At 39.1% G+C, this 14,236-nt stretch overlaps 1 protein-coding gene across 1 annotated transcript in view; it reads left to right on the top strand.

The window, feature by feature from the left end:
• The first annotated feature begins 5,687 nt into the window (after positions 1–5,687).
• Positions 5,688–14,236, top strand: part of LOC105934006 (Ras association domain family member 3) — a 32,799-nt gene continuing 24,250 nt past the window's right edge. Inside the window, exon 1 of the mRNA XM_036132368.1 lies at positions 5,688–6,240. Coding sequence (XP_035988261.1) covers positions 6,118–6,240 — 123 coding nt within the window. The 5' untranslated portion in view covers positions 5,688–6,117. The remainder of the gene's footprint in view (positions 6,241–14,236) is intronic.

The following is a 14,236-nucleotide window of genomic DNA, read 5'->3' as shown; positions in this document are numbered from 1 at the left end:
TCCCCTCCATGGTTTTAAATTATTACTTGTATGCACATAACTCTCCCTGTGCTTTTTCAGTGTGCATGTGTGTGAGACTGGGTTACGCTTGATTTAACGCAGATGTGGCATGGATTCCACTCTGCAGATGAATCTTTTTCGCTGATTTTTGTGGCTTTTTTGCAGTTGGGTGGGCTATTACACGACCAGTTTAATATTAAAGAACCTGTAACATAATTTTCTCTAGTAAACGAAAGCAAGTGAAAACAGAGCAGCTTTAATTTGCTTAAATATTTACCGGCTGTTAGTCTATGAAAATGTGATGTAAGAGGCTTTATTACAACTTGCTTAAATGTAAATGGATCTTTGATGTGTTTTATAACCGCATAAACTCAACAGTAAACTTACCTTGTGTCTAAATTGGATGTACTTTTACTGTTTTTGTACCAATTTATGTTTGATAGAATCGGAATGATGACATTATGTGGAATACAGGTATTCAGAAGACCATCATATAGTCTGTTAAAACGGTATTGCTTCATTATGCTTTGAGAACAATAGTAGCAGCAAAATATTAAGCTAGACCCTTCTTATGTTAGAGTACTTATACATTTTTAAACTGTTCATCCATCTGACCAACCAACTGACAATCTACCTTACTAATTTTTGTGTACTGAGACCAGGAATTTTAGATAGCCACTACAAAACATTGACTTTATTGTCCTCAAGCCATTTTCTAACTAATCGGCTAATGTGTTTATCTTTATTGTCCATTTGAAAGGCCCGTTTGTTCCCAAGCTTTTGTTTTCTGGCTGGTGTCTTGACTTAATATTTTCCTTAAATATGCTTAAATTTTGTCATATATTGTTATTGGCTTGTGATTCATCCTATTTTTGAAGCCCACCACTCCGTCCTGCAGCAAAGCGTCCACACAATGAGACGCTGCTACCCTCGTACTTCAACGCTGAGATGGTGCTCTCAGGTTTGCAAGCTTCCCCCTTTTTCCTCCAAGTGCAACAGTGGTCAATATGGTAAAATACATCAATTATAGTTTCATCAGCTCACAGGATATCTCTCCATTAATGAACGTTTCTGTCCCTAAGTGCGTTTGCAAACTTTAAATCTGTCTTTTTGGGTTATTTTTTGGAGTAATGGCTTCTTTGCCTCTGAGGGACCTTTCAGTCCATGACATTAATGGGGGAGTCTCACTCTCAAACCAGCTTTACCCAGCATCTTCACATGGTCTTTTTCTTTTCTTTTGGGGTTTATACATACATTGATTTAGCACCAAACCCATTGATCTCTGGGACACAGCACCTTTTCCCTAAACGCTATTATGTCTGGACATTCCCACGTTGTGTGTAATTGTTTGAACAGAGGAATATGGTTTCTTCAGGCATTTGGAAATTGTACCCTAGGATGAAGCAGGCTCCACATATCTCTTCATGATATCTTGGCTAATTTATTTTAATTTTCCAATGATTTCATACAAGGAAGCAGAATATTTAGTGTGCTGCCTTAAAATACATCCACAAATGATGTAAATGAACTTTGCAGGAGCTTAGAAAGCCATAACATTACCATTTGTGTTTTCTAAAATTCTTTAGAGTTACAGCAATCTTTGCGTATTTAAACTTCAGGATCTGAAGAAAGTAATAAGTTAAAACTCTAAGAAGTTTGGTAATCCTAACTGAACTAAAGGAGAAAATGTTTTTTTTTTTTAAGACAACTTGAAAGAGACTCTTTATGCAGCACGAGTAGATATCTGATTTTAAGCGTATTTGGTTGTGGTCTTCAAGTAGTCTAGCTGGAAATCTGTTGAAACTGGACTGAGACTAAAAACATGCCAAATGCTACCCCAAAAAACAGCATCTTTTCCTTCAAACTGCTATTTGACTAAAGCAAACATTTGCAGAGTCAAAACAGCTCAGGGACAGAGTTTTATTAAATTTAACAACCATTTAATACAGATCCAGCCGGGCGGCATGGCTGTTATCTTTTGTATTCAGTGTTGTGTCCTATCAAGTCTGGAGGGAGGTTACTTGTAAAGGACAACCGAACTGACGGTAATGTGGAGATGAAAGCTGTTCGAGAGTCTCTTTGTGCCTGCAGGCCTTCAGCTCGGGTTTACAGAGTGAATTAGAGGCAGACCAGAAACAAATTGAGCATAAGCGAAAACCTTAAAGGCAAATCTGAATTTCACGGTGAATTTTAAAAAAGAAAGACGAACAAAGAAAAATATTCTGTTTCTGGTTAAAGCTACACGGATAAACACCACATGCACTGAGGTATTGGAAAAGGGTTTAAAATAATCTAAAACTTAATCTTGACTCCAAAAATGTAGATTAAAAGTTAAAACACATGTACTGTAGACATTAAAACATTTTTCAGTTTGCAAAAGCACCAAGAAAAAACTTTGTCCAGAAGAAAAAACGTTTTATGAAACTATACAATTATGGTTGTCACGGTACTAAAATTGCAATGACTTTACAGCTAAATGGAGTCGCAATTGAGGGGAAGCACTTGTTTGTTTTGTTGCTTCATTATTAATTAACTCACCAGCTGATTACCATTTTCCTGCATTTATTTGTACCACAGTAGAAGGGAGTGTTGCATGGTGCTAAAGTGCGCAACTGGGAGGTGCATCTTGATGTGAGGGCTCAGACCCACAAAAGTTGGGCTGTCTATGACGCTTATACTTAAACAGATAATGTTTTGCTTAGGGCATCCAGGAAGTTTACTACTTCACTGTTGCAGATCAGCTTTACTGACCTTTTTAAGTTGTTCTCCAAGAGCAGTGTTTTAGCGTTAGCCTGTAGCGTTAGCCTGTAGCGTTAGCCTGTAGCGTTAGCACAGCTAGCATGCGGCATCCTTCAGCATTTTGCTTTTTCCTGTCTGTCTCCCTCATAGCAAATTTAACTCCAAACAACACTTTTATTTGCCTTGTCAGCTAAAGAAATGTTTATTTTTTATTTTATCTTATTTTTTTTACTAGATGCACTCAAGCTCAGTTTCAGTTTCACGTTTATTATCATAAAGGTGTTTATGGATGTCAAAGTCAAACATATACCCCTGTGTTGTGAAATTCTTTGCTCTACACTCTGAATGCCAATAAATGAGAGAGATAATAAAAAAATGCAGAGAAAAGAACTGATAGACAATCTGATTGCATACCAGCAAAGTACAAATATATAAAAATACTGAATATTATTGTGAAAATGTTCTAAATCACCTGTTTGCAATGAGCAGAGGAGGATGTCCAAAATAAAGCCGTAGTAGTGAGTATATAAGGAACATGATTACTGAGAACTGTGAGCAGTTTAGAAGCCTGATGGCAGTGGGGAAGAATGAGTTCTTTAGTTTGGAGGTCCTGGGTTTCACGTTTCTGCAGCTCCGGCCTGAGGGGAGAAGTGTGAAGGGTTCATGCTGGGGGTTGGTGGGGTCTTTCAGGATGGTTACAGCTCCTCTGTGGACTCTGGAGTGATCGATGCTCTGCATAGAGGGCAGTGGGGTCCAGCTGATCTTCTCTGCTCTCTTCTTCACCGCTCTCTGCAGGTGTTTGCGGTCCACTGCAGTAGTGCTGCCATACCAGACTGTGATGCAGCTGGTCAAGATGCTCTCAGAGATGCACAGTTCATGTTTCAGAGGTTCTCCAGAGAAATACCAAACCTCCTCAGTTTCCTCTGAAAGTGCAGCCACTGCTGAGCCTTCTTAATCAGTAGCGTGGTTGAACTCGCCGTGATAGAGTTTAACCTTCCAGCAGCAGCTCATGGTTTTTGTTAGGTGAGCAGCCGCAGCGAGTGGATGGGCTGAATGTCTGTTATATTGTAGCTTGCTGCTGGCATAAGGGCCACAATTAAAGCAAATGAGATTAGTTTAGATTATATAGATTTTGACGCAAATGAGTATCTTTGAAAACAGTTTTCTTAAGTGTCGATTATGTCTAAATGTTAATCATTTTGACAACTCTAACATGTTATCAAGGTAAAACAAGGTTGTCTTACCTTTCTGTCACCAAATTATTCAACATCTATCTTCAGTCTTCTAAACTCCAGCTGCTGTGTCCTTCTTTCCTTTATCTGTTTTTTTTTTCAGTGATGTTGGTAACTTTATACGCTTCATGTTGGGATCTGTTGCAAACAATGTGTTTGGTTTGCTGAGTTTTCAGTGAAGCTACTCTTACTGAAATTAGCAGAAGGGAAGAAAATGGCTCTTTTTGCCTCAGGGTGTTAAGTGGCAATCAATCACATGTCAAACACAGAAAGACCAAATATATGCACAATGGATTTCTTGTTATTTACAGCTCTGCATTTAACAGATGCTTTACATCAATTTCTAGTAATTTCTTCCTAACTTAAAGTAGTTGGCTTCATTGTGACATAATAGATCTGTTTTTGGCAAATTTTTACACATCTTCATCTGGTCAATCCCTATTGCCTTTTTTGTGCAATTTTCAACCTTTCCATCACTTTTCTTTGCAGGTCTGCCTTGAAATAGATATTGTTAATCTCAATGGTGACCTCCCTGGTTAAATAAAGGTTTAATAAAAAATAAATGATGCTGCTACCACCTTTTTTTTCAGCGTGGATGCTGAGAATGATGCACAGAGTTAGTTTTCTTCCACAGTTAGTGTTTTGAATAAAGCCCAACGAGTTTGGTGTTTGTCACATCACAGCATCTTCTGTATGTCTGCTATGTCCTGTACATGGTTTATTTTTTTATTTTTTTAAGAAATCTATAATAAGACTTTCTTTTTTCCACCTTTTCATAAGTGGAAGATTAATTAAACAATTAATTGTTTGTTAGTAGCGTGTTCCACCTTAGCTGTGAATCTCTGTAGCTCCTCCGTCGTCAGTGCCTTAATTGTTTTTCTGATTAATACTCCTCTTCCCTGTCCTGTCAGTTTAGGTGGATAGCGATGTCTTGGTAGGTCTATACCATTATATCTGTTTTCAATGACTGGTTAAACAGGTGTTCTGTGGGATGTTCTAAGCCAGGATATTGTTTTATTAACTAACGCTGCTTTAAACGTCTCCACAACTTTCTCCCCGATGTGTCTGATGTGTTCCTTTGTCTTCATGATGGTGTTTCTTCTGTAATATTCCCTATAAAAGCTTCAAGGTCTTCACAGAGCAGCTGTATTCATGCTAAGATTAAATTACGCAGGTGAATTTCGAAGGCTTTTGGTTGCCCTAGATGTTTTATTAGGGGCATCTGAGGGAAATGTGTTAAATAAATATGCATACCACACTTTTCCTATTTTAATTTGTAAAAAAAAAAAAACTTTGTTCCACTTCACGAATGCTCTAAAATGTGAAAAAGTTAATACTTCTGCAAGGTTTACATAGTTTACATAGTAACATGCTTATTTTTGTCTCTGTCTTTGTTTGTCAGGTGTGGTTCTATTGGGCTTTATAATAAAATAATATATTTAAGATTGACTTAAATTAATTTAAGGACTAGTCAAATTATATTGCATTTGGGTTGCAGAAAATACATTTTAGAGACAGGATACTATGGCAGTTACTTTTCAGAAATAACCTAAATTGAAGTATTTTTTTCTTTTCCAAGCTTAAAAATAGTCATCAAATCTGTGATTGGCTGTTGCTTGTATGGGGCGGGCATACTCCAAATGACAAGTCAGATGATTGGTTAATTTCTCACGGTGGGCGGGGCTTCAACGTAGCTTGCTGGCTGTCACACCGGAGTCACACATTCAACAGTGAACGGGCGGAGACGTCGAATGACTGGAGCGTTTAGTGGGATTTTCTGCCGTTATTTCACTTAATTATTTTTTAAATTATTTTTTACTAACAAGAGCGTTTTTTTTTGTTGCTAAAGAAGTCAGTTTGGGTTATTTCTATTTTAAAATGGAACGAGTTTCGGCCGTAGCAATGGACTTATTCCAGTGACCGAGGAAGAGGAAGGGAGACGGCTGGGAGACAGTTGAGCGGATTTAAAAGAGGGAATCACCGGTTAACAGAGACACCCGCTGGTCTGGGTAATCACCGTGTCTGGAGCCTGTTTCTTAACGTCAGCTGCGTAGGGTTTTTTTTTCTTCTTTTTTTAATTATCACTGTTGTTTCCGGAGAGGAGTTTTAATGCGAGCGGGTCCGCGTCGGGAAGTTTTCTCCGCAAATGACGTGGAATAGCACGATGAGCAGCGGCTACAGCAGCTTGGAGGACGACTCCGAGGAGTACTTTTTCACGGCCAGGACCTCTTTCCTCATAAAGCCTTCCGGGAAGCCCGCAGTCACCAAGGTAACAATTGAAATAGTTCAGCTTTATGCTTCGTACACATAAAATAATCGGTTTGTATTAGAAGAATAACTCTCAGGTTAAGCGTCCGCCCACCTGTTGTGCAAGATTGGTTTCACCTGCCGAGAAGATGGGAACCATCTTCACAGCTTTGGATTTTATAGTTGAATTTTAAGCCGAAAGCTTAATAACGTCACATATATTTAAAGCGTTACATCCCTTTTATTCTACCTATAATATTGGCTGGCCTTTAATTGCGAAATCCCTGAATAGTCCTAAAAATCAGTGGGGTTTGGCAGCTGTTGAGCAAGAACCCAGTTTTTCTGGTTTAGTTTTACCGGAATCTGACAGGTGGTCCCGTTTGGCAGGTTTTTCACTCTATATACAAATTCTGATGAAAAAACAACTAAAAAGCGTGCTGATTTGTCAAGAGAAGGACCCTTAACCTTAACATAATTGTATTATAATGGGTTTGCACCCCGACACTCACCACAACCCTTCCCTACTGTGCAGCACGGTGGTGGCAGCATCATGCTGTGGGGATGCTTTTCTTAAGCAGGGGCTAGACAGCTGGTCAGAGCCGATGGGTAGACGGACGAAGCTGAATACGAGGCAGCACAGGATGGGTTAGGGTAGGAAGGGGCAGAGGATCGCCATCCAGCAGGACGACCAGCACAACACAGCCAGAAGGTGTTAGCATGGTCTAGTCAAAGTCTAGACCTAAAACATTTAGAGAATCTGTATCAAGGCTTAAAAATCAGCTTTCATGGACACTGTCCATCCAATCTGACTTAGCTGGAGCTATTTTAAATAATTGGTAAAGAAATTTAACCTCTAAGTGGGAAAATCTGACCTGCAGCTGTAACGCATTGACTAAAGGGGGGCTAGACTAACCCATGCACTGCAAAAACGGAACTAGAAATAAGTAAAATGTTCTTAAAATGAGTGTATTTGTCCTTGATTTGAGCAGGTAAATAAGACTATTTGCCAATGGAATAAGATTTTTGCACTTAAAATAAGAACAATTCATCTCCATCATCTTATTTCACGTGCAGGATATCTAATTATCTTATTTTAGGGGTAAAAATACTAATTCCATTGGCAGATAATCTTATTTACCTGCCCAAATCAAGGATAAATACACTAACTTTAAGAACATTTTATACTTATTTTCAGATCCGTTTTTGCGGTGTGGCACAGTTTTCAGTTTATTTTTAAGAAAGTCCCCAAAGCTGAACACTATAAATTGAAGCATGTAGCTTTAATGAACAAAATGAGGAAAAGGTTTAAGGCTCTTGAATACGTTTGTGCAAGGCACTCGACTTTCTACCCGTCACCCTGTTTGTTTCAGCGTGGCGGACACGGCTGGCCTTTTTTTTCCCCGCGTTGACATCTCGGCTCACTGTAGCAGAATCAAGCTATTCATCCCCTCTCTGCCCACTTAACATTTGTCTGGTTCTGTGTGACCGAAGCTTTGCATGCAGATCCTGCAGCCTTGCTCGACCCTTCACTCCTGTGTTTTGGCCTGCTGGGACAATGGGACGCTGCAGCGAGGGGTTGCGACCTTAATCTGTGCCTGTGGAGCTGCAGTGGGGTGCCGCCGCTGGTTTCCCACATGCCAGCAGTAATTACAACTGGACAGGGCCGCTGCCCCCTGGGAAAGAATGCGTGGCGCTGCTACGTGAAACCGCCGCTGTGTGTATTTGCAAAACAGAGGGCGAACTGGTGTGTAAATGTGTATTTATACCCACTGCTTTGCTCACGCTTCCCTTTGTGGTTGCATTTCTTTTTCTTTTCTTTTTTCTAAACTGTTCAAATTATTCGGTTGATAAGAGTGGAAGTAATCCTATTTTTTATTTATTTTATGCACCGTTTTAGTAAACTAGTCCTTGCCAAATTTAAAGGACCATTAGGCCTTTAAATTCGGGCTGGATGATATGGAGGAGAAAAAAAAAAAAGCATGTTGATAAAATAGAAATCATATTTATTGATAAATATAAACAAATTCAAAGCATGTATTTTAACACACAAACGTTGAATTCAAAATCAACCCTTTATTCAACCAACTTTTTTACCAAAACCGCAAGTTTTTATTAAAGAAAAAAGAACACGTGCTCTCTGAACTCGTTGAAGGGGGCGGAGCTTGGTTCCTGTGTCTGCGTTGTGATTGGTTGGGATGTAATTAAACTTAACCTACATGGCTAGAAAGCATAAAGAAGAAAAACTGTTATTCTATTGAACTTTTTATTGACTTTTTTCTATCATCGATATAAGTCTATCGATCGATTTTATATATTGTTACTGAATTATCATCCAGCTCTACATTAAATTGTCGTCATATTAGTATCTGGTAACAAAGACGGGTAAGGAACTTTTTCCAACATGTTTTGGCCTAAAAATGGCAAAAATCTGGGTCAAACTGAACAATACAAACACTTTAAAATGGCTCTCATCAAGCATAAAATGTGTGTCAGTTATTATGTTCATCTCTGGAATAGACTCGGTTCTTCTCACATATTTTGTTTATATGGAAATGAGAAAACAGGGAAGTTATTGTGTGAACCTGCTGCAGTCTGGCATTTATCGCAGACGATCGTTGGCGGCGCAGCGAGACCGTTACGGCGTGCTCTCAGGCTGTTTGAGAGCAGCTCCATGGAGTCGGGAGCCACTTCTCTGGAGCGCGTTTTAATAACGTCGAGTTTGGAAAGACAAGAGGAGGACAAAGGAGAAGAAACAGAAGGACTGACAGCTGATGGGCAGATTGTGGACACTCAAGCAGAGAGGAACGATGTCAGAGGGGGGATTTATGTCCCTACTCCCCATGAACACAAACGCCCTTTTAAACAGCCTCTCCAGCGTGTGAAAGGCGGTTTCTGTCGGGAAATGTCACGCTGACCACATGAACAACCACGGTGGGGTAACCCCCCCCCCCCTCCTCATTATCCATACAGGCGTAATGGGACAGCTGAAGCAGCTCCTCTTTAAATCGCTCTGGCCGACTGTAGGCTTACTGTGCTCCGACATCAGGGGCAGACCTCCGCTAACATGAATTAATCTAAAGGGTAACGATGTGAGAATGACGAGCTCAGTCTGCTTGGTGCTGCAGAGTGTGTTGGCTCTGTGTTTGCACAGAAAAGGCCATGTAGTTTGCTCTGACACTGATTGTGTTGTGGTTTGGGTGGATGTCGGCTGCTGGTTCCTCGACTCGCCGCGTTCATTGGGCCACGAATGAGCGAATTAACAAGAATAAGTTGCTTTTCTAACTTAAAGACCAACTCCAAATGTTTTCATATGCTGCCATTGTTTTATCTGGTTTATAGGAAGGATCTTTGAAGAAAAAATGCAGCTTCAAGTTGCCATTTTACCATGAAGTTAAAATGACATTGTGTTTATTAATCATTTTTGTGAAACTGTGAATAAGTTCATTTTCAGATGGAACTTCTTTAAAGTACCTCCAGAGCTGATGCAGCCTTAAGCAATGAAAATTGCTATTAAATAACAAGTCATAAGCCCACTTTTTTAATTTTAGGTTATTCAAATATGTTTTTTTTTTTTTTTTTTTTTTTTTATATCCAACCAAAGGAAAAAAAACTGCAGTGATTGGACTTTTTTTGCAAGTAGAAAAAGAAGTTTCCTGCTTTAATTTCAAGACATTTATCTCAAAGCACTTTAATTTCATCAGGATTTTATAGTTGTTGGGTTTTAATTTCATGCCAGGAAAACCTTTTTATTTAAAGGAAGAAGGAAAGAAGCCCCAATACAATGTAATCATTAAGCATTTTTTTTCTTTCTGGAAGAATAACCTAGAAATGTAACTTTCCTTTATATCTCAATTTCTCAAATCATATTTCCCTTTTTGGTTAAAACGCATTTTATTAGAACAGTAAAACAAAAAATGACGACCAGTAAACAGATGAGACCCATCAGTAGAATAGAAATATTTTTTTTTAGCATTTGCTTTGATTTCATTATAGCTGAATTTTTCAGCCTAAAAGTCTGACAACATTCTGTGATATTTCATAAGATTTTCTGCAAATTCAAGATGAGCTGGTTCATTTAAAACGACGTTCAGAGCAAAACAGACATTTATTAAGCAGGTGAAATACTTCTGTAAAGGTTATTCCCACACGATTAAGTGAAACAAAGACGGACATTGTCAGCAGAATCAAAATGTGGTTTTAGTAAAGATTGTAGCGGTCCAGTGAGGGAGCGCCTTAGAAACAAAGGATAAAATGAGGCACCTTTACTTTTTCTTCCTGATTCAGCTTCTGCTTATCCACCAAAACATGCCCAGTGTGGAATATTTCACACAGAACCATGCAAATGTTAATATTGCTGAAATCTTTTCCATTAATCTCACATCCCATCCCTCAGTGTTGACGTCTTCTGCTTCTAAAGCAGCTTATGATCCCTGGTGCAGTATTTAGTTTCAGGAACACGGTCCTGTAAAATGCATTTTTCTCTAAATGAAGCGGTAATTCCTCCTAAACTGGATCCAGCTGAGAGAGAGAAGCGGTGTTTGCAGGAGAAGTTGAGTCGTCGTGTGTATGTTTGCCTTTTAAAGGATCCAGGACGACTGACATCACTGTGTCCCTGACAGACGGCGATAATGGATCTGTTTGGGGATCCTTGGCTGCTGTTTAGGGTTTACTTCCTCTGCATGTCGGTTTATGGTTCAGTGCTGGTACCTGGAGTTCTCCTGAAGCCTCCTTCCCACTACACCGCTCCCTGTGCCGCATCACGACGCCATGTTTGCTTTCACTTACGTTATCCTGGATAGCTTTAGAACTTCTTTTGAATTACAGCTCAAGTTAAAGTGACGTCACGTCATTTTTAGCCGTTAACTTCCTTGTTTGCTGCTGTGGGAATGTGGCCATTTTGTTATTATCTCCAAGGGCGCTCTGAAGACAGGCTGACTGCCATTGTGGTTGAGAAAAACAGATCTTATCTCTCACTTCATTTATTCTCTCACACATGCTATAAACAACTCTGTAACTTCACTCCCTGACCTGCTGAAGACATTTCATTTTATTTGCCAATTTAGAAATGGTCCAATGTTTTTGTGTTATAATGTATCTCCTTAATGTGCTGAAAAGAATCAAACTATTAATGAGTTTTCTGCATCATCTCTTTGTTCGCATGTTCCATTTCTACAAACTCAATTTGATTACCAAGTAATTGCTTCAGGGGTTATTTGTGCTGCAATAAAACATTAATTTTGGCAATGTTTAAAAACAAAGAATTACCGTATTTTTCGGACTACAAGTCGCTCCAGAATATGTTGCATCATAAAGAGGGGGGAAAAACATGTATAAGTCACAAGGCTTTATGTCTCTTTTATTTAGAATTTAATTTCATACAATCCAAGACAAAAACTGACATTTAATCTGGTAAAGCAATTTATTCAATTACACATTTGCATCCACAGTCGGCCGAATAATGTGAAACATACCTGGAAGGTTAAATGTGATAAATTAGCATAAAAAGCCACCAACCCGGAAAGTTCTCCTCGGCGTATTTCAGCAATAAAGTTGTTAAAATTAAGCTGAAATTAGATCGTGAGCGTAGCGTTGCTACATGCTAAGCTAACAGCACGACATAGATGTTGCAGAGCGACATAAAGCTCGCGTGTATCAGTGAAGTTGTAAAATATCCGGACAACATAGCTGTAAGCTAGCGCTAGCTGGTCTTAGCTTCACGGACAGCCCGATAACTGGGTTCTGTTTCGGTCTACGAGTTGCAACACGCAACGCTCCGCTGTGTGAATGCAGACTGAAACAGCAAAACAACATATAAACATGTTGTCTATAAGGTAATGTCTCAAATAATTTTTAAGTGGTACAGGAACAGCATATAGTTTTCACAGGCCTTGATAATGTAATATTTAGTACTTGGTTCATGTTGTTCAGTATGATTTGCCATTTTAAAACTGGTATACAAGTCACACCTGACCTACAAGTAGCAGGATCGGCCAAACTATGATAAAACGTGACAGTCTGAGAAATATTGTTGGTATTTTTTTTTTTTAAGTGTTTGCTAGTTTGTTTCATACTTGGATTGAACCAGCAGCTAGAGCTGCTCTAGTTTACTGTATTTTCATTAGTTTTTTTTTTTCTTCTGAAAATCACTTAATTCCCATGTTGTTTTTCTGTCACTAGATTTCCTTCCTTTGTCCAACTTTGACCTGCTTTCTTGCTTCCTGAAACTTCACTTCCTCTCCGTTTTCCGCTCTGTGTTCAGTTTGCTTCACACCACCTAAATCCAGGGTTCCTGTGCTGCCTGGAAAAGTCTGGAATTAGCTAAACGTATTTTTCACACTCTAAAAATACAACTAAATATGGGTTAATGCTCAGATCTCCAAACTTTATTACATCCGTTCTCCGTTCATCTATCAATCTATAATTTGTCAATTGGTTTGTTTTAATTCATTTTGTTTATAATCACTCTGTTTAATATATCCTGTGTATTTTAAGAGGATTGGATTATGTGTCAATTATTACATAACTCCTCGTTGCTACTTTTATTGTGTTCAGTTGGGAAAGTTTGGCATCACATATGTGTAGAAAAGCATCTAGTGCTGGTTTGCTGGACCTCTGGTCCTTTAGCGAAACAGTAGGTAAAATACAAAACGGCATTAAAAGAAACCATTTATTTACTGGAGATTTTTTTTTTTGTGCTCAGGCATGAAACTTGGATCCTAAGCCTCTAGCCTGTGAGTTGGGGGTTACAATTAGAGCGTTGTTCTGACCTGCTGGTTCCTATTTTAAGTAGCTGCTGATTCTAACTTCTGTTTCCTGCTGTGAGCAGAGGTTGAGATGTTAAATAGTCTTTATTATTTCATAGAAATAAATGCCATTATTTAGCAATATGAACTAAAAACCTAATTCCATGTTTGTCCCTTGTGTAACTATTGCGTTTTAAGTTTTGCGCTGATGTTTCATTTACCTGTTTCCAGTGTTTTTGCTTTCCTTTGCCTTCTTTAGACTTTGCTAATACCGATTAAACAAAGTACTGATTGGCTGCCCCAGATCCAATGTGGTTCTGTGTATCTTGCTTGAATTTTGGTTAACTCTGATGTGTTAGTTGTTCTATTTCTCTTTTCAGAGTTGCAATCCTGCCCAGGCCCCTATTGTCAGTAAAGATGTAATTATTGAGCAGAAATTATGCTTTGGAGTTAATGAACATTGATTTTATAGTAAATTGACCATTTTCTCCACTTCTGTAAATTCCCAAACGTAGTAAAAAATGCCAACCTGACTCTCGGCAGATGGATGTAGTTCCGCCGATCTGCACACGGCGTCAAAACATCCATCTGGACTCGCTGCCATTGGGAGGGATTTCAATACCGCATGAAATGGACGAGCCAGTCAGGCGGGTTTTTCTTAAATGTGACGCATCTGATTATTCAGACAACAATGGCGGCTCGCAGCGAGGAAGCATGCAGCAACATTGATGCTATTTCATCAGTGTTGTCCAATCTACCGAATATTAATTCTTTAAAAGAACACCAGAGAACGGCTTTGAAGGCTTTTGTTAGTGGAAACAATGTTTTCGCCCTTCTCTCGACTGGGTTTGGCAAGAACTTGTAGCGCGTCAGTAAAGATGACAGATAGGTGGTTTATCCAATCATACACAAGGATTTTTGACAAGGCCCCTCCTTCTGAAACACATTTTTAATGGATCGATCCCAGATGGATGTGAGGAGACGCATGGAGCTCACTGGAGCCACATCCATCTGGTGAGAGTCAGGTTATAAAAATGCAGCTTGTGAACCAAACACCTCGAGTATCCTAAAGTAATCAGTAGGAATTCGTTTTTTAAATCCAGTTTGTCCAATGTTTGTGGCAGCATCAGAGAAAAGGTTTTCTGGGTTAATTGTAGACATCCTATTCTGCTGAAAACCTTCTTCAGCGATTTGACAGATTGCTGTGAAATGTAGAAGCCACATTCAGCCTTCAGCCCGAGGACGGATCCTGCTGACGATGCTGACCACTGGATC

Source organism: Fundulus heteroclitus, unplaced genomic scaffold (genome assembly GCF_011125445.2).
Source record: "Fundulus heteroclitus isolate FHET01 unplaced genomic scaffold, MU-UCD_Fhet_4.1 scaffold_492, whole genome shotgun sequence".
NCBI lineage: Eukaryota > Metazoa > Chordata > Actinopteri > Cyprinodontiformes > Fundulidae > Fundulus > Fundulus heteroclitus.
This window is presented reverse-complemented; position numbering and strand designations above follow the sequence as displayed.